Below are 25,908 nucleotides of genomic sequence, written 5' to 3'. Positions count from 1 at the left end.
TAATGAAGGTTAATGACTGCATTCAAACAAATGGAAGCCAGTACAGCACACAAAAACAGGCCTACGCACCCTAAAGCCGTTTGTTTGTTCACAATTGGTCACCGGATTAATTAATTAAGCACAGTGTGTTTTTTGCCCTGTTTATAGAGCTATATTACAAGTAAGCCAGTTCCTACAGGGACAATTCAAACCTTCAGATCTATACTTTCTATCTACTGTGAGTGTGATTGGTCAATTATTGTACAGATATTTTTTTTTTACGGTAATTTTCATATTTCTAAAAATGGATGTGAACCAAACACTGCATTTGGTACAATTAGAAAAGTAACAGCTCTTTTATAAAAACTTCACTAGCTCACAACTTGGATATATTGAAGAATATTTTTTTTAAGCGAGGTTTGTTCTAAAGTGTTTTAAAAAGTAGCTGGATTCATGGCATTTGTTGAAAAACTGGTGAATCTGTGGAGGTCATTGCCACAGGCAACTGGAGGTCATCAATTGGGTATTTTTAAAGTGGAGATTGATTAATAAGGGTGTCAAAGGTTATGGGTAGGAGAATGGGGAAAAATAGGTCAGCCATGATTGAATAGCAGAGCAGACACAATGGGCCAAACAGCCTAATTTTGCTCTTATAATCTCATGAATTTATGGTAAAGGAATATGAAAAAATTTCCTCTTTTAACTTTCCACTCTCACCTTAAAGCTATTTTTTTCGTCCATCAAAAGTTTGACTACCCTATGCCTCTCATTTATATATTTCTATCATGTTTCCCTGCAACTTCTGGCGCACCACATCTTGCGTAAAATTCTAACATTTTTAAAGATGTTAAGGACTGAAGAATCTACCAAATTGAGTGCTTGGACTGCCCAATTAAACCTGTGGAGATGGCCTCATTGGAATAAATACGTGATCAATACTAACCTGCCATCTTTTCAAACTGCCAACTGCTTGAGAAATAGCCTCCTGCTTTTCCACATTTCCAACAAACAAAACAAACTTTGGGATTCTCTCAAAAATACTATTTTAAAGGCAGCATTCCATGGCTATATTATTTTTCTTGCATTCATACCCTTTCTATTCACTGCAATGATGCTGATCTTAAGAAGAGCTTTGGATGGCAAAATTGAGATTCATCACAAAAAAGTTAAAAGATCAAGTAGATTAATAACACAACATACAACCATAATATTAAAAGGCAAAACAGTAAAATGTTTTCATGATTCTTTAAGTGTCCTTCGATACTAAAAGTATTCAAACCAGACCATGATGTAGGTGAACATGAACTCAATTTATATAACCAAGTTACAATCCAGTCCTTAACAGCACATCATCTCGCACAATGCCAATTATTTTTAGCAACTCAAACTGTTCAAACTTTGAACGTGCAAATAGATTGGAACAAAACTATCATCTGCACTTAAATCCATCCAATTTTGAGTCAAAATGTTACTTAGAATGTACATGCGTGTAAATTAGTGGTCATTGTGAAAGCAACGCAAAACTGAATTTACAATGAAATAAGCATATAAATACACACACATATATAAATTAGACTGGTTGATGGTAACCAATGTTCGACATAAACTGAGTGAAAAAAATGTTGTCAATGCCTGAATGTCTAGGACAGCTGTTTAAGGACTTTTTACAATACTTAGTAGTTCTTCCTTATCCATCAGGTAACCACTTTTTTTCCACGTATCCCTAAGTTCCTGCAGCATTGTTCCAATTTCCTTTCCAGAAATTATTCCTATTCTTCGCAGATCATGGCCACTAACAGGAAAGCGTGGTATGGACCACTGCTCCATTTCCTTCAGTAACTTCTCCTCTCCTTGGTACTTCAGTAATTCGCACACTTTGCTTTGCATTTCCGGTTCTCTGGACTGAAAATTGAGCAGAAAACTGAAATCAAACCCACTTACATTTTAAATACACCCACAGTACAAAAAACAACAACTCTTCAGCAGCCCACTGTGTAACAGTAATTAATAATTGAACTAAGTTGTAGACTAGGGGAAAGATGGGCAGAGATTCATGATGTTCCATGATTTTAACATCTTAGCTAAAAAATAAAATAAAAGCATTTATGGCAAAACCAGACCTCTCAACACCTAGCAGATGGCTATTGGATGATTATTGATCAATTATCTGTTGATCAAATGCTCAATTATCTATTGATCAAATGGAGTATCATAATGCTCAATTCAAACCAAAATTTCACACTGCATGTTATTAATCCAGCCTGAATATTGTGTTCATGATCCCATTGTCACCTGCTTAAAGTAGTATAAACTGTAAATGGTGCATATGAGAATGAATTTGCCATTTTAAAAAAATGGCTAAATACCACATCATTTTCATCAACGTCTCATTATACGGAATTGGTTTACACATATCCAAAGTTCCAGATTGCAATTCTCCCATTTCTTTTTCATTTAACTCATGTATTACTTACATCTATAACAAAATCTCTGTAGGGTTTCAGCGGATCTGGACCATCGGCCTTTATTAAGTCTCTTCGATACTTAACTAGGAACAAGCCAAGTTGCTTTTCCTCTTTTGAAATTTTTAGCCTTAAGTCAAGTCGTAGAACATCGTCTTGTATTCGAAAAAGTGCTGCCAGAACAGTCATAGGTTTCGGAGAGTGATGTTCCACATTTTTGCACACCCTGTTTAGTTCTTCCAGATTGCCTTCAATGACTGGCAATCCTGCAAAAGATTGGAGAGGTTTGAAAACATTAATAATTCAATACAAAAATTATGCATAGTGCATAACATGAATTGATGATTGACTCAAATGAAAATATGCAGATTTATATGCCTACCTATGTACTGAGCTATATCCAGTTCATAAATTAGACCGACAAGGTGAGCAACATGGTTTCCAACTAGGGTTTTTTTCAGCTCAAACCAGATTCTTTCACCAGAAATTCCAGCCATGCCTTTTGCATGCTGTTTGATCGACTTCAACGTCTTGGGATCGTGGTCTCCCAATTCTTTGGCAATCTTGCCATAAAACCTAAAAGATATTAAGTTATCAGGCCAATTAACCAATTTTTATTTCAGAATCGTAGCTATTATCTACATCACACTATATGGTATCAGTAGTCTTGCCACTCTTGCAGAGGAATTCCAGTGGGCCTGAATGCCTCAAGTTATTTGGCTTGACTGCAGAGAGAAGGGTAAGCTTAAACTGGTTCCTAGGGTAGGGCTCTACATTCTCGGGATCCCTCAGTTTACCAGAACCTGTTCACTGTCAAGAGAATTTAAATAACTGAAACACATTGGAGAAGAGATTTGTGATCATAATGTAGAAATAAAATGCTGGAGTAACTCATAATTAGTGGATTATAAATGGTCAAGTGTCAGATTTCTCATTTGTTAGAAAATTAACATTGATATTTGGCACTCCGAAGATAACTAGTTAACAAAATTGTTCAAATAATCGCTAACTTGAATGAATATGCTAAGAAACTTTGGTCAATGGTTTTCTTATCCTTGCTCTCATAAGTTACCAATAGCAAAACAATGAAACTACTGAATTAGAATAATTACCCAAGTATCTCAAAAAATTAAATGATCCCACATAAAGGGAAAGATTTGTTAAATACGCTGGCACATGAAGGATCAGGTAAAACACTTGGACCAATATTTGTGTTCTGCATAGTTTTTTTTGAAGGGGGGTGTGACAGGGTAATAAGCATGGGGGGGAAGCAGCCATGCATAGATCGACAAGAAGCCCTGACTATTTGTAATTGAAATGTTGTCAGAACTATAACATCATTTAAAAAAAAAAATGATTTTATATATTGATTTGTTGGTGGTGGTCTCACTTACAATCATGCCAGCATCAAAAATGCAGGAAATCAGCACAAGTTCAGCATGGGAGTCAGATCTCCTGCACCAGTGGATGTGGATCTGGGTGAAAGCACATACACGTACACGAATTTAGTTCATGATATGGGTGAAAATAAAGTACAGGGATTAAAGGCAGCCGGGGTCAAAACCTGTTGCCCGCAGGCCCTAAAACACGACCAGGAGGATGATAATTATTAAAATATAATTTATTTAAATATGTTTATGGTTTCAACCTGATGGCACAGAGGGAACCCACAAATGTAGTCCTTCTCCAACAGAAATAACATATTCTGAACCTTCTCCCTGATTATATTGGACAACTGTATTCTGAAGGAGTGACTGAACAATGCAAATTATGTGGACATCAACATTTTGCTGTGGTACCATTAGCGTGCAATTATCTCAATACATCCTAAGTGCACGGAAAAATATGAACTTAAAGTGCTTTGGCGATGAGTTTAATAAATATACAATGGAAAAGCACTTTAGATCATGTGTAATGAAACAATAGTTTATTAACTTTATTCTAAACATACTGTTACATCAAAATTTTAGTTACTATTTCGAACATTATATAAAATGTACTTTCTCAACGGTACAAAATTACCCAAGGCAGCTTTCTTCAGTCTGGCTAATCCATACTTCACCCACATGCAAAACAAATCAACTGAATACAAAATTCACCTTGCATGACTAAATACAGCACACTAATACTCTATTCCAGGCAATTTTATATTTCTCAAATAATGAAACCAAATCAAGAGCTCAGAAGCATGTAAATAGCCATGCATAACGCAAATCTATTTATAGTTATCCCCAAACTTCTGCAATAGATTTCAGGATTCAAAATAACTATCTGGAGGAATTCAGTGGGACCGATATCTTAACCTGACCTGACCTCAAGCACTGACTGTCCATTTCCTTCCACACAGGCTCCATGACTCACTGCGTTTCCCAAGAGCTTTGTTTTTGCTCAAGATTCCAGCATTTGCAGTCTCTTATATCTTCACAATCTCTTTTTAATATAATTTTACCATGTAAGAATATTTGGATTGGAATGATTTTTAAACTTTACAAGTGATTATTATTTTGCTTCTATGTACTTGCAATTCTCCTGTTCCCTGCTCATTATTTGTAGTTGAAGGAAAACAAGTTCCTTTAGGTCATCCGACAACTATGATGTCCGTGAAAATCCCAAGACTTGCTCCAACCCAATGCAAGATATTTTTTAATTGATTCACTTTTAATTTGATGTTAATGAAAGAAAATTACACCAACCTAAAATATCGCATTATTCTCAAATAATCTTCTTGTATCCTCTGTGACGGATCACCTACAAATCGAACTTTCTTGTTTTTCAGATCCTCGTAGCCATTGAAATAATCATACAAAGTACCATCAAGGCCTGAGAAACAAATGAAAACTTAAAATCTGTTTCAATACATCATAAATTACATTGAGGATATTTTTTTTTAAGGCTCATTGGTAGAATGGAAACACTAATATAACAGGTCAATGGAGGATGCAGCCTAAAATTGAATACCTAAAAACATTGAGTTGATGGTAAGGTCTCTGCGTTCAGCATCTGTCTGCCAATCTGTTGTGAATTGTACTTCAGCGTGCCTTCCATCTGTTGCAACGTCAATTCGCAATGTAGTAATCTCAAAGTTCTGATTATGCACCTATGTCAGAAATTTTAAAAAGGTACATTAAAATTAATCACAAACTCCAAATGACTTAATTTTGATTTATTCATGTTACAACTAATTTAAATGGCTGAAATTTCATAGGACTACAAGAATCTGTCACATCAGGCATACTTTAATACATTTCAGTGTTAAAATAATTATGCTTTTATGTACATTTGGAGTTTTCATTATGATTCAGACATGGAACTGTACATTTCAAATCAAGTTCAGAGAGGAAAGGTATTAAGAATTCCATCATATAAAACTTCCCTATAAAATATTTGTAAAACCCTTTATATCTCGTTGACATCAAGTGTACAATGGAAATTGAATAACTATTCGTTCATTCAAATCCAGTGAGAGATCTGCAAATACATCTGAATTTCATACTTTAATGTGGGGAAAGGTCAACATATTAATCTGATCGAGTTTTAGCCAATTGTCCAACCACAGTTGGTCATCAGTATTATTAATTTACTTTGAAAGAATATATATACACTAATTGTTTAAACGGGTTTACAGTGCTTTTCCAGCAAGTATATTTCTAAAACGTATTTAATATTTTCACACCAAAGGCCAGAGCTGAGATTTGACAGCAATCCTTGCGATCTTAATACAAAAATAACACTGTGTTCCACAAGAGAACCGAGTGGTAGTTTAGACCTACCCTTGCAGTAATGGTGCCATGCTTCTCCCCTTTGTTGTTGATCCTCCGAATGCCCGCAGTCTGGAACAACTCTTTCATGTGGTCAGGGGTGGCGGTGGTGGCGAAGTCCACATCTTCTGGCTGCTTCCCGTTCAGCAAGTCCCTCACAGCACCGCCTGCTATCCTCAACTCGTGGTTGTTTTTAACGAACAATTCTGAGAAAGTGGGGAAAGTGCAATGCCGGTTACCCCGTGAAGTGCAACTGAAGGATGCAAGGGCAGGGGAAATCATAGCAAAACACATGCCACGAATAAGCAACAGTGAAGGGTGAGAGGGGCAGGGGGAATTATTGCAAAAAAAAAACAAGCTAGGAATAAGCAGCAATAAAGGGTGGGAGGACAGGTGAAACTATTGCAAAATAAATGCCAGGAAAAAGTGGCAGTGAAGAGTGAGAGGGGCAGAGGGAATCATTGCAAAAAAAATAAGCAGCAAGGAGGGATTATTACAAACAACATGCTTTATTTTAGTCCGCTTCTGCCGGGAGTGGAGCACAGAAGGGGCGGCTCGGACACTCATCGGGCATTGCTGACCCTACTGCAAATGGAGGAGGGCGGGGAGAGGGGAAGGAAACAGGGCGAAGGGAAAGAGTGGAAGGACCATGGACCCGAGGCCCGAGGTCCCTGAGATGGCGGCGCCCGTCCCTAACCTTCGCTTTCGCCCCGACCTCACCTGCAATGCACTTGAGGCCGTCGGTGAAGAGGGTGTGGAAGTGCAGCGTGTCGATCTGCTGCATGGTGAACAGGCCCCGGCTCCGAGCCCAGGCTGCAGTGGCGACACGTAATGTCCGCCTCCACATAACTCGGCGCTGCGCCTGCGCACCACCCCGGCCAGGGAGGGAACACGTGATCGGAAAGGGGGCGTGGCCACGGCCCGAGAGCGGCGCCAGCCCGGGAGGTCCGCCTGCAGGGTCACGTGACCACCGCTGGAGCGGCGCCAGGGTCACGTGGCAGGTAAAGGGGCGCGGCCTTTCCTGTAGGCCGGTCTGCCGTGGATCACGTGATCAACACAAAGGCGTGGCCACTCCTGGGGGCGGGGCAACCCAGATCATGTGATCTGTATATGGCCCTGTTGGTCAAACTGCACATGCCCCAGGGGAACCATATTTGGTAAGGGCCGGCTCCACGTAACCACGCCTGCGCCACATGTCCCGCACTATCTGGTTAGCACGTGCGTCTGCGGTCATTTAGCGAAAAGAGTCCGGACAATGATGCAAGGACCCTTGCCACAGTTTATCACAGACAGCTCCCTTACGGAGGACTCTAGATTAGTACAGTGTCAGACGTTATGGGGAGAAGGCAAAAGAATGGGGTTCGGAGTGAGAGATAGATCAGCCATGATTGAATGACGGAGTAGACTTGATGTGCCGATAGCCTAATTCTACTCCTATCGCTTATGACCGTATGTCTCTAATTTACGGACTGTTCCTGGACACACATTCAGAGAAGGACGTCAAGTGCTGGAAGGTCATCAACTTGGTGAAAGATGCTGTTTGATCTGCTCGAATCTAATCGATCTCCCAGCAGAGCAAGATGTCCGTCAGAGAATATTGCCGACTGGTCCGCTGCAGACTGTTGGAGTATGTGCTGAGGGATTCGCTGAAGCTTGTTGCAGCCAATGCCAGGGCTCTGTTGGGTTCTTCTAGCGCAAGGGTTCCCAACCTGGGGTAAATTCCCCCCTAGAGGGTAAATTTGTTGATTCTGGATTTGTACATATTTTTTCTCATTGACTGACTGTGTTTGGTTCTGGTATACTGGTATCTGTTCATCATTAATTGTTCATAGACAAGTGAAATAACATTGCTATATGCTATTAAAGTTGCCAGGGATAAACAGGAAGAAAAAGGCTGGGAACCCCTGTTCTAGCGCCTTGTCTAGGGTCCTTCTACTGCTGGACATTGTGGGGGGGGGGGGGGGGGTGGACTGGCTGAAACACCCCTCAAAAGTGAATGGATATCAACCCAGGGGGACACAAAAGTGGCATGGGTGCTTGGTATAATGGTAGTTTTGTGAATATTACCAAATATAACGCAAATAAATGTATGTGTAGCCGCTGAGAATGTCTGAAGAGTTTTTGCACTGTTCTTGTTTTGTATATATTTTTAAATATTCAGAATTCACTTTATTTTTTGGGGGAAAAAAATTGCCTGCTAGAGATTGTGATAAAGCAGCCGGTGGATGGACGAAGAGGTCAATGGCGGTAAGAAAAGGTAGAAGCAGCCGACTGTTGTTGTTCATGACTGCAGCCTCAATCTGAAAAAGGATATTGACTCTATCAATTCCCTCCACTGATGTTGCCTGAGCCGCTGGGTATTCCGGCACTTTGTATTTTGACTCAATTGGTTGCCGTCGGGTTTAAGACATTAGTACTGAGTCCCGGTTGATGCTCAGAAGGAGAGAGAGAGAGAGAAGGTGCTGCAATTTTATCTGGTGTCAAAAGGTGGATTATTATCCTAATGGAAAGAGACTGCCAGGGAGTGAGGTTCACTAAGATACAGATGTTGTGGTGCATGCAGCAAGTTGAATTTATTGTATGCACAAGTACGGCAAGGTTTTATTTTAGTTTCTTATTGTCATTGGTACTGAGATTGTCACTGTATGTCGTTGTCACTTGCGGGGGCGGAGCACCAAGGCAAATTCCTTGTATGTGAATACTTGGCCAATAAACTTATTCATTCATTCTTTCATACAATGAAAATTAATATTGGCCCAGGAATGTCAATCTCTCAACCATTTCCACTTTGATGCTGATTGAGACATGTACTTCACCATGTCTCCTGAAGTCAATAACTAAGCCCCTCAAGATTATCTGTTGAAAGTTGAAATCCAGGGTCTTCTGGCTCAAGGTTAACAATCTGAGTAGCCTGATGGTTACTATGTATGTATTTTGGAATTCATCAAGTGAATTAATATCAGTGTTAATGCATTGCTTAAATAAAGGGAACATGCTGACTTGGCAGGTAAAAGATCCATTTTTAATGCTGATAATGTTTTTAATGTATCCGATCAACCTGTGGACAACACCTTGTTTACCTTGTGTGTAGTAAGGAACTGCAGATGATGATTTAAACTGCAGATAGACACAAAATGCTGGAATAACTCAGCGAGACAGGCAGCATCACCAGATAAAAGGAATGGGTGACATTTTGGATCGAGACCCTTCTTCAGACCTGTCTACCTTGTTTACCTTATCTATATTCACCATGAATTATCTCATAATTTATTAATATTATACAACAACCAGCAATTTTCAAAAAATATTTTGAACTAAGCAGGTAGAATTGTACTAGTGTATGGGTTGATCGCTGGACGGTGTGGACTCAGTGGGCCAAAGGGCCTGTTTCCATGCTGTAAAGTCTAAATGATGGATCAAATGGCCTTGTGTAATGATGTAAGAAATGTATGGTGCCTTTGATGTAATTTCAGTCTCACAGAAATTAACTGCCTCTGAAGTGAGCTATAAGCAATTGTTTTCCAGTCACAATGACATAGAATAAAACTTGATGTACCACTTGGCTGTATCCTGAGCATTAGATTTGGACACAATATTTGGATGTTCTGAAATCGAGAGAGCTGTCCCATGGCCATTTTCGCAACAGCCTGACAAGGTCATATTGGAGAACCATTGCTAACTTTGTCCCTGATTCTGATCACGGGGCTTTGACCTGAAGCATTAACTCTGGTTCTCTTCCCACAGATGTGGCCTCATCTGATGTGTATTTCCAGCATCTGCACCTTTTTTTGATTTTTGATGCTGACTGAGTGGCCTGAAGAAGATGGCTGCCAAGTGCAATTTGTGATGAGAGAATTTGTGTTGTGAAAAACTGGGTCTTTGAGCCAGCTTTGCCATTCAGCGTAGCCAAGCTGATCACCTTTCTTATTCCGTATTGCCACTCATTTCCCATGCTCCCAATCTGTTTTGTGTTCAGAGATCTATGCACATCGAGTATGCTTCAATGATTTGGCGTTGAAATTAATGGGCATTAAGCACTCAAAGATCTGGAATAATACCTGGCATAAGGGAGGATTGTTGTTTGCCTGTCACCTTTGCCCTGGCACATTGAAGTTGTGGCCTCCGAGAGGAGTCCAACAGTGCTGGAACAGTTTGCCTAGGCCACTGAGTGATGGAGATACCAACCTTGGTCCTGGAAGTCGATTCTGGGAATGGATCTGCCGGCTCCGGCCACGGGGCAATTTTGTCCCTTAGATCGGCTGTAATTTTGACTGGATTAAAGGAGGCGCCAGACCACCAGTTGCTGGAAAATCAGTGGTGGATCTGCAATTATATTGTGATATAACTAGGTGGATTACTAATGTACGAATGTAATGTGCACGTTCTTATTTGTGATTCCATTCCTAATGAGCTTCTGCCTGAAAATGTGAAAGATAAAATGAACTTTTCTTCAGAATCTTTAGTGGCTGATATCGGGTCATTACAGAAAAATAGGTTGGACAGCAAATCAAATCTGCATCGGAGTGAAAAAGAAAATTAAGAAAAGTTAGTCAGATTATTTACTTAATGTTTTGTTAATGAAGTGCCTTATGTCCTTTATTAACCTGAGCAATAATGCAGTGGAAACTGCAAGATTAATCAACCTGAATTTTGTTTGTGTTGATGGTACTAGTGGATGCAATTTGTATAACAACCACTTGAGGGCAATGTAAAAACAGGAAAATTTAACAGGAGCGATTTTTTAAAAAAACAACGAAACAAACTGCTGATGTTATTCAGCAGGTCAAGCTGAATAGATGGAGGCAGAGATCAATGTTTCAGGTCAGGACCCTACATTAAGCTCAGCTTCCTGAGAGTGTTAGTGGAAAAGAAGAGAGGGAGGGATGAGGGAGGGGCTGGTAGGTGATAGGTGGAACCAAGTGAGGTGGAGGGTGATTAGCAAATGGATGAGAGGAGATAAACACAGTGCTGGGGTAACTCAACAGGCCGGGCAGCTTCTCTGGAGAAAAAGGATGGTTGACTTTTCGAGTCACGACCCTTCTTCCGAGGAGAGGGGAGTTTAAAAACAGGCTGATGGGTGATATGCAGGAACAAGTAATGAAAAAAGGGGGGAAAGCGTCAGATGAAGCCAAGTTGGGGGGAGGGGGAGGTGCTGAAACTAGAACCAGGTAATGGCAGGATGATGATCAGATGAGATGGGGGTGAGAGATAGAAAGGATAGGCCATTGGAGAGGAAATCCAGGTGGACAGGTGTTTGGGTGATGGGCGGACAGAAAGATAAATAAAGATGGAGAGAGAGCCTAGGTGATTTGATAGAAATGAGAAAGGACCACAGGGTGTGGATTACCTGGAATCAGAAAATTTGTTGTTCATGATTTAGAGGCGATGCAGGTGGAAAATGAGGTGTTGTTCTTCAAGTTTGTCTTTGTCCTCACTGTGGCAGCGGAGACGATCAAGGACAGTAGGGATTGGGAACGGGAATTGAAGTGACATGCGATCAGAAGCACAAAATAACCATGGCGGACAGAAATTGGGTGCTCTGCATATGCTTTCCTCGTCCACCCTTGGTCTCATTGATGTACCTTGAGAGCACCAAATGTAACAGTTGAGTCTCCGTCCCTGCTGCGTTTGTTTGCAGGATTAATTTTTCCGTTTCATGAGTTCTGAAATGTCCTACTCTTGTGGAAGGAGAGCCATATTTCCGTCTTGTGCATATTTCCCCCAAAGAATCGCAGAGTACATTATAATTGACTTGTTGCTAAGTGATGTTGTCAGAGTAATGCCCTTTGTGTCAATCCCAGTATGTTGTCATGGAAAAACGAACGTATGTCTTACTGTTTTGCAAATAAATTTAAATTTAATCCAGCACTTGACAGAATGTACGTAACAGAGATTGTAGCTTTTTGGTGATTCTGTGGCATATATCACTCCTCACGTATAGGTTAATAACGATGTTAGGGTTTTTGTTAACTTACTCACTTGAGCCCCATTTCTGCCTTGGTAAATGCCTGAAAATATTTTGACTACATGTGTGCAAAATCTCAGTTTTCCAACAAAAGTTCAAATTGTCTCTGTTTTCCATATTAAATAGTTTCTTGTAAAAACAAATAGATTCTTGAATTCATGCCCAGTGGGTACTTCAGGATGCTGGCCACACATTTCAAACAGTCTTTGCATGCTAAAGAGAGGACTTGCTTCACAAAATTCTTGATAACCGTGAAGGAGGTACATTGGACATTTCATAAATGCTGTTGATTTTTTGATGCAGAAAAATTGCTCCTGAAGAATTGATTCATATTTTCTAGAACTTTTTACACGCTTCTAGCTTTTACACACTTTTAGATTTTATAGGATGGTAATATGAATCTCTGCCATAAATATCAGAAATAATAAATAGGTAGGAATGATGAAAAACCTCAAAAATCTAGTTTGCTCTAAACATTTTAGACATAGCAAACTCGCTGTTGACAGTGAGCCATAGAAATATACAGCACGGAAACAGGCCCTTTGGCCCAGCATGTTCATGCAATCAAGTTGGCATGCTAAGCTGGTCCCATTTGGCCCATAGCCTACCAAACCCTTCCAGCCCATACATCTCTCTTATGGGCCTGTCTCACTTAGACAATTTTTTCAGCGACTGCCAGCGACTGTCATAGTCATAGCAGGTCGCCGAAAAAACGGTGATTGGATCGGTAATCGCCAATGGAATTCACCGAAGTCAGCACTGGCGACAACCTACGTCATCCTGGCGACAAACTACGACAGCACCTATGTCAGGAAAAGTCAAGCTGCGCTCATTGTTTTGAACATTTCAAAATCCAGCGGCGACCAGAAACACACTACGATTCTTTGGGCGACTGAAGAGACTACTCACGGCCATACAGGTGGCACCCCGGCGACCATTTGGGACAGCCTAGTCGCCTGGAGTCGCCTAAAAAATAGCCTAGGTGGAATAGGGGCATAAATGTCTTTTGAAAGTTGTAATTATATCTACTTCTATAGCTTCCACAGGCAGCTTCTTCCAGATGCAGGTTAACACTCTGAGTGAAAAAGTTGCCCCTGAGGTCCCTCTTAAATCTCTCCCTTCTCACCTGAAGTTATGCCCTCCAATTTAAGAATCCTCTTCCCTGGGAAAATAGTAGTGAGCATTCACTTTCTCTCAGGATCCTAGACACCCCTCAGCCTTCTATTACTACAAAGTAAAATCTCCAGCCAATCTAACGTCTCCCGAAGAAAACCCATGGGATCACAAGGGGAACATACAAACTCCGTACAGACAACTCCCGTAGTCAGGATTGAACCCAGGTCTCTGGCGCTGTAGACAGCAGTTCTACCGCTGCACCACTGTGCTGCCTCTTACAAACTTTTACAGACTTCTTCAGATGTACTGTAGAAAGCATAGAAAGCATGTCGGGTTGCATCATAGCTTGATTTTGGAACAGCTCTGCCCGAGACGACAAGAAACTGCAGAGAGTTGTACTTTTAGTCCAGTCCATCACACTCACGAGACTCTCCCCCACCCCCACCCCCACCCCATTGACTTCATCTGCGCAGCCTCAGAAAAGCAGCCAACATAATCAAAAACTTGTCCCACCATTGTCTGTCCTCCTTCTCTCTGCTCCTGCCCGGCAGAAGGTACAGAAGCATGAATGAGGGCACCACCAGATTCGGGAACAGCTATTTCCCTTCTGTTATCAAGCTTCTGAACGGTCCTTCCATAGGCTGTGGTACTGTTCGATTCATTTCTAACCCTTTGAGGACATTGGATTTTGTCTAAGGAGTTGATGTGTAACAATGCTGAGAACTATATTCTGCACTCTGCATTTTCCCCGTTGCTCTATCTATTGTTTTTGAGTTTGAATTGATTGTATTTACAGTATATATGGTATATCTGAACTGTTTGGAGAGCATGCAGAACAAAGCTGATCACTGTACGCTGGTACATGTGACAATAATTAACATAACCAGTACTGCACAGAGCACCAAGTGTGGTCTCACCAATAACCTGTGCAGCTAGGACATGCAAGGACCCTTTCTCTATCAGAAACCTTTTTGTAAGACATCACAAAAGCATACTGTTGACAACTGATGCAATGAACCAGATTTTGTGTAATTCAGGGAATCTAAAGTTACAGTTTTTTAATCTAGGCTTGAATGCACCCAGATTAATTACTTTTACAATTACTTTTTCACAGTGAAAATTAGTATTATAGTTCCATTAATACATTCATTGGTTCATGAAAAATATGTCAGAACCTCTAATTCGTTCCCTTCCATTCTGTTTATTTGCCGTGCCTGATGTTTCAACAAAAAAATGAATGGAGAAACACAAGTGGCCATAGCAATGCAATTGTTTAAATGTCAAATAGAGGGTATATCTATCAGTGTAAATTGTGCAATGAAATATAGTTCACATTTATAAAGTACCTTCATTTCCAGAACCACTATTGGCTTTTTTGATTGAGAAACTTGTTTATATAATTTCCCTATGAAGCCATTTAGTTATGCAAATTGTAATTTGAAGGATTGTTATAACAACCAAGGTGGTTTTATTTTTAACAGGGGAAAATAAATGAGTTGCTCTGAATTCACTCGTATCTGTGGAGGAGATTTGGGAGCATCAAATAACATCAAAGTAATAGATGAAGAGAGAAATTGCTGCAAATGTATTTCTTTGTTGTTGCAAAGATGTCAAGGTTCTTTCTCCTTCCCTCCCTGAGGAGATTGTAAGTTTGTGGGGGCAGGGGGAGTGGGATGGTGGAGTGCTTAATTGTGTATGTGCTGGACTAAGTAGACTGGACTTGATACAACAGAAGGTAGTTTATTACCTTGTAAACCAAAAATATCCAGTGGTAACTACAGCGAGCAATACCTCTAACTGAAATAAAACCGTATTGCTGATCGAGTTAGCAAGATCAGTTAAGCAGGAAACCTGCAATGTAAACTTTAAAGAAAATGAGTGAGAGAGGTCTCTAGAATTTACATTTTCTGTACCATCACACATGAACAAAATGTGTCTTGGATATTTTTATTTCTGTAAATCTCAGCAGCTGTCACAGTTATTTGGATGGGGGTGTTTGTTGGAAGTCTAAACGCATCCAAAATCAAAAAGCTCTGGCATCTTCTTTGGAATGAGCCTTGACATTTTGCATTAAAAATTCTGACCCACCATCTGACATTAGAATATCAACACTTGAATTCATTTTCTGAAATGGTTTTCCAAATTAAACCAAGGAAGCACTGACTTCTGTTATCTAACAGATTGTTATTCCAAAATAAAAATTCCTGTTCTTTCTTTAAATGCCAACATAGTTAATTTGATAAGGTTTACGGTGGAACATGTTTGATTTTTATCATTTCCAGCGAAAGCAGATTGGCGCAATCTAGTTATTTTTATAACACTCTATTACGCCCGACCAAAATTTATTTTGTATTCTGCATAATATGATGTTTTGTTGTTAAGTATTTGCAGCAAGTATTGCATTGTTTTGCATTGAGCAAAGAATTTAGGATCTGTATCTAATGAGTGATAATGCTGAAATTATGGAGCAGATATAATTTCATTAATGTGTCGGAAGAGCTATCAACAGCACTGTGACCTTTCAGAAACACAAATGTCACAGAAGAAATTTATTTTGCAGCCATGTTATGGTGATGCATCATTATCTTGTTTCTTTGCTTAAATGATGTACAGAGCATCACAAAAACAGACGTTTTCTGTTGAGAGCCTCTGTTAGGGGATCATTCATTGCTTTCACTGAGATTAGTCAGAAAGTCAAACAGTACAGAATCAGGCCCTTCAGCCCAACTCGTCCATGCTGACCAAGATGCCCCTTCTTAGTTGGTCCCATTTGCCCCATATCCCTTTAAACATTTCCTATCCATGTACCTGTCCAAACATATTTTAAATGCTGTTATCGCAGCTACGCCAGCTACTTCCTCTGGTAGCATGTTCCATATATCCACCACCCTCTGTGCGAAAAAGGTATTCCTCAGTTTCCAATTAAATCTTTTCCCTCTCACCTTAAATCTATTTCTTGATTTGCCTAATTTGGAGAAAATAGTATGTGCACTCACCATATCTATGCCACTCGTTAAGTACCTGCATAAGATCACCCCTCTGTCTTCAGCGCTCCAATGAATAAAGCCAGAACCTGCCCAGTCTCTCCCTTAGGCTCCAGAGTCCTGACAATATCCTTGTAAATCATTAATGTATTCTTTCCAGCTTAATGGCATATTTCCAATAACAGAATGGCTAAAGCTAAACACAATACACCAAGTGTGGCCTCACCTACATCTTCTACAACTGTATCATATCATCCCAACTTTTATACTCAATTCCCTGACTAAAGAAGGCCAGAGTGCCAAAAGCCATTTTTGCCACCCTATCTACCTGCTAAGCCATTTTCAGGGAATTATGTACTTACTCGTGTTTCCCACAGGTATACAACTGCCCCAGTTGGCTAGCACTCCCTGGATCCCTTGCAATCCAACCTTCCAGACCAACGTACTATGTTGAAACTTATCAAAGGCCCTTTTTAAATCCATACAGACTACTTCTACGACCCTGCTCTCATTAACCTAGGTTACTTATTCAAAAAACTCAATCATATTTGTGAGACACTTCTTCCCATATACAAATCTATGCTGACCATGTCAATCTTTCCAAATGCATGTCCATTTATCCTTCCGAATCTTCTCCAGTAACTTTTCTACCACAGATGTTCGGCTTACTGTTTTTTTTACCCCAGATTTATTCTTGCAGCCCTTCTTGAATAGAAGTACAACATTAGCCATTATCCAATTCAGTTTTAGTTTTAGAGATACGGCTCGGAAACAGGCCCTTCAGCCCACTGAGTCGGCACCGACCAGCGATCCCCACAGATTAACACGACCCTACACACACTAGGGCCAATTTACATTTATACCAAGCCAATCAACCTACAAACCTGTACATCTTTGGAGTGTGGGAGGAAACCGAAGATCTCAGAGAAAACCCACGAGGTCACTCACGGGGAGAACGTACAAACTCCGTATAGACGACACCCGTAGTCGGGATCGAACCCAGGTCTCTGGGGCTGTGAGTGCAGTAAGGCAGCAGCTCTTCCTCTGTGCCACCATGCCGTGGAACCTCTTCCAGCACATCACCCATATCTAATGACGATTCATAGCTCTCAGCCTGGATACCTGAAATTTCTTCTTTGGATTCCCACAGTATCCTTGAATATGTCTGATGTGTCTACCTTCATACATCTGAGGACATCCAGCACATCCCAACAGTAATATAGACTGTCCTCAAGACATCGCTGTTATCATTTTCAAGTTCCCTCATCTTTATGTCAGATTTTTGTATAAAAGAGTTTGGTATTCCGAAAAATGCAAAGAATCATGGGATTTGTCAAAGGTCATTCACCATAAAGAAAAAGTGAACAAAGCGCTGGCTGAAGAAACTATATAAATTCTTATCTTTATTCATAATTTATGTGTACAAAAATATTTTTAAACTGAGGAATGGGGGTGCCGTGTGGTCACATTATAGGAAAATTAATGTATTCCAGACTGGAACACAACAATGATAGTTTCGGAAACAAATTTCACTATCCTGCTAATTTCAAGGCAATGGAATTCTTCAGCCAACCCCAACTCAAATACCGCCAGGCGAACCAACAGGCCCTGACTGACGACTCCAGCAGCCCCAGGCCTACAACCAGCGTGGAGAAGACGCGCCAACCCCAGCTCAACTATGCCTGTCCTGCCAGGACAACCGACAACCCTGGACCGACGATACCAGCGGCCCCAGGCCCAAAGCCAGCGTGGAGAAGAAGCGCCAAACCCAGCTCAACTCCCGCCAGGCCAACCGACAGCCCTGGACCGACGACTCCAGCAGTCCCAGGCCCACAGCCTGCGCGCAGAAGAAGTGCCAAGTCCAGCCCAACCCCGCTCCCCGACGGACCAGGGACCGCCAGCGGCCAACCATCCCGGCGTCGGCAAAAGCTGAGCACCAGCCACACACACACAAAGTGCTGCAGCAACTCAGCTTCCTTCCTGCGCTGGCTGCAAGCCCGGCCCGACACCTCCGGCTGCCCCGGACATGGACAGGACACCCGGGAGGGGACAGCCCAGCAGCAACTCAACAGACCCGGGCCCAACACTGACCACGGACGAGCATGATCTTGCTCACTCAACAAAGCATAAAGCAAAGGAACAATAACTACAACTATTTTATAGTTTGAATGCGGTATTTTCTTATCTAGAAGAATCAAAGCTGGAAAAAAACAGAAGAAATGAAGGTCCACTGCTTCCCTGTGGCTGTTTATGCAAAGAGACCTTTGACCTGGGCATGCACAGTCGGAATACCAAACTCGCTTATTTATACTGAGTTACTTCAGCACTGGGTCTATCTTTCAACATTGACTTCTGGCTGCTCTCCCTTAGTGAAGTAAAACCTCCACTTTCTAATTACTAACATTTCCTTCTTTGCACACATCGACATGCTATTTCATGTTTCAAAACACATTACATTACTTTTATCTGGTTTACAATCCATCTGCTAGTCCATCTGCTCAATTGGCTCCTGTCCTTTTGAATCTTGATCACCTCCCTTGCATTTGCCATTAACCATATTGCCCATTAAAAAGGCATGTTTTACAAGAATTTACTTTTGAACAATGTACAGGAAGCAATTTCATATTTTTTATCTCCACTTATGATAACTGCCTGCCTATAACAAACAGTTTTGATGTAAAGTGGTAAGTAACATTCAGGGCATTGGCTTAGTGCCAAGCTCTAGTTAAATGATATTTTTCCATCATCTCCACCCTCATCTCCACCCTCACCTCCACCCTCACCTCCACCCTCACCTCCACCCACCACCCCACCATCACCCAAACCCATTTTCACCAGTTTTCCATCACCAAGCATACCAAATGGAATTGGTATACATCTTGGGCGTTCTCCAATATAATTAGATAGCATAGATATATCTTGCAGTCCATTGCCATTTTTTATTCCCAAAGCTGATTTGCCATTTTTATTGGACTGGAGGCTTGTGACTTGTGTTGTGCCTCGGGAATCAGTGCTAGGTCCATTTCTATTTGTGGTTTTTATCAATGATTTGTGCAATGCATGATTTGTACAATGTCTCATGGAGTTTAATGCTGATAAACATGAGGTGTTGCATTTTTTTAAAGTCAAACCAGGACTGGACCTTCACAGTGGAGAGTGTTGTACAGGCCCTGGGAGTGTTGTAGAACAGAGGGAACAGATACACATATGCAGGTTCTTAAAAGTGGCGTCACTGGTAGAAAGGGTGGTAAAAAAGGCTTTATGTGCAGCGGCCTTCATTGGTCAGGGTATTGAGTATGGAAGTTGTGACATTATGTTACAGTTGTGCAAGACTTGGTGAGGCCATACATGTTCATGTTTACACACCCTCCTTAAGGAAGAATGGAAAGTGAAATTAAGCTGGAAAGAGTGCAGAGTAAATATATTGTTGCCAGAACTCCAGGGGCTGATCCAAAAGCTGGCTAGGACTTCATTCATTACAGTGCTGAAGGCTTAAGCAGTGTTTTTTAGAAGTATATAAAATCATGAGGGGAATAGATAGGGTGAATGCATGGAGTTGTATATCCAGGGTCTTGTATCCAGCATGCTCACCCCCCTGCTCTACTCATTCTATACTTGGGATTGTGCAGCCAGTTACAGATCCAACTCCATCTTCAAACAGATGGCTTTCTTTATGATCCCATCAATGTGTTGGAAGGTAGAAGTTAGCAGTTTAAATGCTAAGAAGTTTAAATAGATTCGGCATGTCACCAAAGACACTTATAAACGTCTATAGATGCACAGTGGCAAGTACCCTGACTGGTTGCATCAAGGGGCTGGTACAGCACCTCCAACTCACAGGATTACTGGAAGCTACAGAGAAAGATGGACTCAGCCCAGTCTATCACAAGCACACCCTCCCCTCCATCGAAAGCATCGACAAGAGGTGCTGCCTCCAAAAGGTTGCATCTATCATCAAGGATCTGTACCATCCTTGCCATGCCTTTTTTTCACATCTACCATCGGGCAAGAGATACAGAAGCATGAAGTCCCACATCACTGGGTTCAGCAATAGCAACTTTCCTACAACTACCAGCACCCACATAACTCTCATCCTGCAATGAAATGGAACACCACAGACTAACTCATGCCCTGCCATCCAATTGTTTCCCAATTGTATATTTTTTGCACTCATGCCTTGTAATTTTGTCCAGTTCCTTTTCAGTCTTGTAGAATTTATGTATAATTTATGGTTTTCTAAGTCTACGTGCCTGAGATGCTCCTGCAAGATTTTCATTCTGTCTTCTGCTCACCATAATTGTGCTGAACTTGACTTAAAAGCCGGCTCACATAAGTCCAATTTCTAGGCAATTGTCTCTCCTATTCCTATATTACAAAGGTTTACATCTTTTTCTGCCATAGAACAAGCTTGAACAAAATGTGATTTTAATTCCATCACTACATGGCAATGATTATATAATTTATGCTAATGAAAATATCACACTACAATATTATTCTGCCCATCTGCTGTGAGTTTGGAAGAAGTAGACTATGAATTGATGTCTTCCTTAATTAGGACAGCAATTCCCACAGTCAAAACAAAATCCACAATTGCCAACCTTCGACTTCATACACTACAATGTGTAATTCTAACATTAGTAATAACAGATCTTCCCAATTACAAAGGAATTTGATAATCTAGACAAAGCTTTTTCTAATTTGGGGATATCCAAAACTAGACATCACGTATTACAAGCTTGTCATGAATCAATCCAACAGATCTTAAGGAGAAACGTCTTATTGCACGGGGTAATTAGACTGGTAGAGTTTGTATGATGTGGAGATGAGGTGAAAATCACTATTATTAATAAGTAATTAAACAAGGAAGAATGAAACTGAAGCATACCTAGAATTCAATGATTTATTTTATACATTGGAGGCTAATGCGTTGTCACCGATCAACTGGACACTGGACAGGGACAGCTGCGACTGTTGCTGTGTGACTCTAGCAGACTACAGCTTAAACCTGGCAGCAGCTCCCTTTCAAAAGAATGGGTACTATGAATTTTATTGTATCAAAAATGTCTGGTACCTGTTGTATGTGTTGTCGTAGCACAGGAGGTCCATGTGCCTCCTCTCCATCTCCCCTCCCTAACTACCCCCACATCCCCACTCTTGATTTCTTGATTGTCCCTCTGTTCTTGTTTGCCTGGCCTCTTACTTCATTTCTCACAGCTCCTCTTACCCGTTTATACTAACCTCAGGCTGTCCTGGAACTATGCCTTTGACAGCACAGACCCATTTCCGGACAGAGCAGCATGCAAAAGCGTTGAATGGAGTAGGTGTATAAAAAGCAGTTTATGTTATTCCAGTTTGAGACTCGAGAGAGAGCAGTTTTTATCAATATTAACTAGGGGTGATCAAAATCACTAATGCAGCTGTGTCAATAAAGATTGCTATTTTCGAAGCAGCCACTGAATAAAATTGTGTTTTACACACCTATTGATACAAGCGCCTATTGACACAAACCAATGCCTCTTGATGTATAGATCATTGACAAAATTGGCTTTTAGAAATTGACCTCTGATCTTACACCTTGAAGCTTACAAACTCCACCTCACTGACTACAAAGATGCCCTAATTGCTGCAAAATCTGCCTACCTCTCCTCCATATTCACCGATCCCTGCCTAAACCACAGAACTCTCTTCTCAACAGTGGGCAACCTCCTCAAGCCTCGAGCCAACACTCTCCCTACCTCTACTCCGGATCTCTGCAACTCATTCCTCCACTTTTTCGCTGATAAAATCAGCACCATCTATCAATCTTTATCCCCTGTACCCCACTCCCCAGCATCTACTACACCACCTACCAAGGCCCCTCCTTTCAACATCTCCACTGACCTCCTTACCCCTCCTTCACACTGCTTCCTCTCCCACTTTGACCTGGTCACCCCTATTTAAAATCTCCAAACTCAGCAGCTCTTCCAAACCCACTACCTGCTCCCTCGGCCCTCTCCCCACTCCCCTGCTGAAGTCCTGCCTCCCCGTTCTCTGCCCCTACCTCACTAATCTCTTCAACTCCTCATTGTCCCAAGGAATTGTCCCCTCCTCTTTCAAAACTGCTGCTGTTACACCAATCTTAAAGAAACCTTCTTGATCCCTCCTCTCTTATTAACTACCGCCCAATCTCAAACCTCCCCTTTCTTTCAAAAACCATGGAGCGTATCGTTGCGTCACAACTTCATTCCCACCTCCTTGCGTATAACCTACTTGAACCCCTCCAATCTGTCTTTCGCCCCCTCCATAGCACAGAAACTGCTCTCCTCAAAGTCCTCAACGACCTCCTCACCTCTGCTGACACTGGTTCCCTCAACATCCTCATCCTCCTCGACCTGAGCACAGCCTTCGATACAGTGAACCATAACATCCTGCTCACCAGACTCAAAGACCTCGGCATTGAAGGCTCTGCACTCAGCTGGCTCCGTTCCTACCACTCCAACAGATCCCACTTCATCTCTCTCCACAACCACACCTCTGCTACAGCCACAGTCACTCAAGGCGCTCCCCAAGGCTCCGTACTCGGCCCCCACCTCTTCATCATCTACACCCTCCCCCTTGGTCAGATACTCCGCCACTTCAACCTGGACTTCCACTGTTACGCTGATGACACCCAGATCTACCTTGGCACCAAATCCCCCCCCCCCTCTCCCATATCAACTCCTGTTTGTCAGCTATAAAAACCTGGATGCAACATAATGTCCTCAAACTCAACAGCGATAAGACAGAATTCCTCCTCATAGGCTCCAAAGCCACACTCAACAAAATCAATAACCCCACTCTCACCATCGACGGCACCACTGTCTCCCAATCTCCCCAGGCCCGCAACGTTGGCGTGATCTTTGATTCCACCCTCTCCCTTGAGCCTCACATCCGCCATGTCATTAAAACCTCCTTCTTTCTTCTCCGCAACATCGCCAAACTCAGACCCTCTCTCACACCTCCCGCTGCTGAAAGACTCATCCATGCCTTCATCTCCTCCCGACTGGACTACTGCAACTCACTTCTCCTTGGCATCAGCTCCACCTACATCAACCGACTCCAACTGGTCCAGAACGCAGCCGCCCGACTCATCACCCACACCAAATCCTGGCATAACATCACTCCAGTCCTCAAACAACTTCACTGGCTTCCCATCTCCCACCGGATCAACTACAAAATCCTGTTCCTCACCTACAAAGCCCTCCACCATCTGCCCCCCCCCCCATATCTCACTGACCTCCTCTCCCCCTACCAACCCTCACGGTCCCTCAGATCCACATCAGCCGGTCTCCTCTCCATCCACGTCCAATCTCAGCAGTTTTGGGGACAGAGCCTTCTCCAGGGCAGCTCCCAGGCTCTGGAACTCCCCTCCCCCAACTGATCCGCAATTCCGTGTCCCTCACCATCTTCCAGTCCCGCCTCAAGACCCATCTCTTCACCTCTGCCTATCCTTAGCCCCACGTCCCCCTCCCTTTTCATCTGTGCATTAATTGCCTCATATTGTGTTTTGTATTGAATTCTGTCTTTACTTTGTGTACTAGTCATGTCTCTACTATTTATTTCATTCCCCTTACATGTTTTTCCTCTACCTGCTAAATTTTTGTAAGGTGTCCTTGAGACTCTTGAAAGGCGCCCTTAAATAACATTTATTATTATTATTATTATTATTATTATTATTATTATTATTACTAAGTTCTAAAAATTGGCCATGTGTTATGTAGTTATAGTATTAGAGAGAATGGAAGAAAACGCACAGTTTGGATAAATACCTCTGAATTTTATGATGATCCAGGAAAAAGAGAGATCGTTACCACCAGACCTAACGGAATATTGGGTGGTTCTTGTGAAAGTGCAGATGCATTGAAGGATAGTCATGTTTGGTTTTCCCATGGAAATAAATTTAATCTTCGGCCCAAAATTGACCTGTAAATGGTCAATTACAGACTCCATCTGAGGTCCTCTGCATTATGGTGAATATTATCCAGTCAAATATTATCCATTCCAAGTGACATCATGGAACAAACTGACTGTGGTTTGTATTCTGCCAACTGGGAAGGGTATGTGCATATTCTTTCTGATGCAGATAAGTTCTATAATAATGAAATCTATGACTTGTTAACATGTGTAGGCAAGTTCCTTAGGTATCCCACCCACCTTTTCCTGCCTGACATTGTCTTTCCCTTTGAATGTAATCATTTTGTCCTTGACTCTTTCCTTACCCACCAGTCCCAAACATAAAGCTACCAGATCATCCAGCAGTGTGATCACATTATTTACGAGGTAGTAACAGCATAGACATGTATTTAAAAGCCAGGATTTTATAATTGAATGCAGAAAACAGGTTAAATGGGAAAAGAAAATCAGAAGTTATCCAGAAGTTAACAAGGTTGGAATAGAAATTACAGTAAGAGCCACGAAAGTCTTGATCCCTTTGTTTCACTGATTCTGCATCTATAAGTCACAATTGTATTCTACACTCTGTATCCTCCCCTTTACTCTACCTATTGTACTCGAGTTGGACTGGATTAATTGTATGTATAGTCCTATCTGATCAGATTTAAGATCAGGCCTGGATCGAGCGCCGCTCTAGAAGACTGAGTACAGGGATCAGACTGAACCTGGCGATTCTTGTATACTGTGTCAGTGGACTATTCCATACACTTTGTACTGAATTGGGGTTGTGCTTGGGTATAACAATACTTTACTGAACTGTGTGCAAAAATTAATTTCATTGTACCTCGGTACATGTGACAATAACGAACCATTGATTGATCCAGTTTCCTTGATATTGGCGATCATCTTTATGCATTCATCACCTGACAATTCAGGCACAAGCTTAACCCAGTTTCAACAACATGATTTTGAAGGACATCCTGGATCCCATGAGGTTGGCTAGTGCTGTAAGACATATAAGCAGCTAAAGGGGCAGGTTGCGTCTATGTATAACATGCAATGAACATGTATAACATGGACACAATGTGATCAGTATTCCCATCTGTCTATTTGATCTTTCCTCACTGGTCCTCTGCCTTGAACATTTGGCTTGTTCAAGTCCCTTGATGTCCATGCATGCAAACTGTGGAAACACTGATGTGTTACCGAAAATTGTGTCCTTTTATGGTCTGACACACAAAATCATTAACAAAATGCTAATAGCAATTATAGACTTTAGCTTTTGATTCTCCAAAGACTGCAGCAAGCGTTAAAATTTCAGCTTCATCTCATCTTTATGTCACAGTTCTGAAGGTTGATTTTATGGTGAATAATTAGTTTTCTGACTTTGAACTTGAGTTAGGACAGCCAAATTACCCCATGCTGAATACATTTGTTTCCTAATTCATGGCAGCTCTCGTCTCAGAGCATTGATTTTGATTAAAAATGATACAATTTATTCTAATTTCAGTGACAAGGTTCATTTTTGGGTGCAGAAATGTGTAAATTGGAAACGCACTTGGGCTAAATTACTTCATGTACACATCCAATGTAATCTGCAGAGTTTATATTGTTTTCTCTCTTAATTTAGTATTTCGTGATTGATCTGAAAATAAAGTTATCGAAAACCCAGAACGCAGATGATTTTTGACACGTAAAATAAATTTGATTAAATGAGAGCATTGGAAATTAAA

The 25,908-nt window shown here is 41.4% G+C and overlaps 1 protein-coding gene across 2 annotated transcripts in view; it reads right to left on the bottom strand.

The window, feature by feature from the left end:
• Nucleotides 1-1,272: 1,272 nt before the first annotated feature.
• trnt1 (tRNA nucleotidyl transferase, CCA-adding, 1) overlaps nt 1,273-25,908 on the bottom strand; it is a 210,413-nt gene continuing 185,777 nt past the window's right edge. Inside the window, exons 2-8 of one of the 2 annotated variants that reach the window (XM_055647717.1) lie at nt 6,920-7,046; nt 6,212-6,405; nt 5,400-5,538; nt 5,135-5,261; nt 2,824-3,017; nt 2,454-2,707; nt 1,273-1,881 (exon numbers count right to left, since the gene is read on the bottom strand). In XM_055647717.1, coding sequence (XP_055503692.1) covers nt 1,633-1,881; nt 2,454-2,707; nt 2,824-3,017; nt 5,135-5,261; nt 5,400-5,538; nt 6,212-6,405; nt 6,920-7,046 — 1,284 coding nt within the window. In that variant the 3' untranslated portion in view covers nt 1,273-1,632. Of the gene's footprint in view, nt 1,882-2,453; nt 2,708-2,823; nt 3,018-5,134; nt 5,262-5,399; nt 5,539-6,211; nt 6,406-6,919; nt 7,074-25,908 lie in introns of those variants that run through there. The other variant, XM_055647716.1, reaches the window with a different exon arrangement.

Source organism: Leucoraja erinacea, chromosome 16 (genome assembly GCF_028641065.1).
Source record: "Leucoraja erinacea ecotype New England chromosome 16, Leri_hhj_1, whole genome shotgun sequence".
Classification (NCBI taxonomy): Eukaryota; Metazoa; Chordata; class Chondrichthyes; order Rajiformes; family Rajidae; genus Leucoraja; species Leucoraja erinaceus.
Note: the sequence above shows the minus strand (reverse complement) of the source record. Positions and strands in the feature narration are given on the sequence as shown.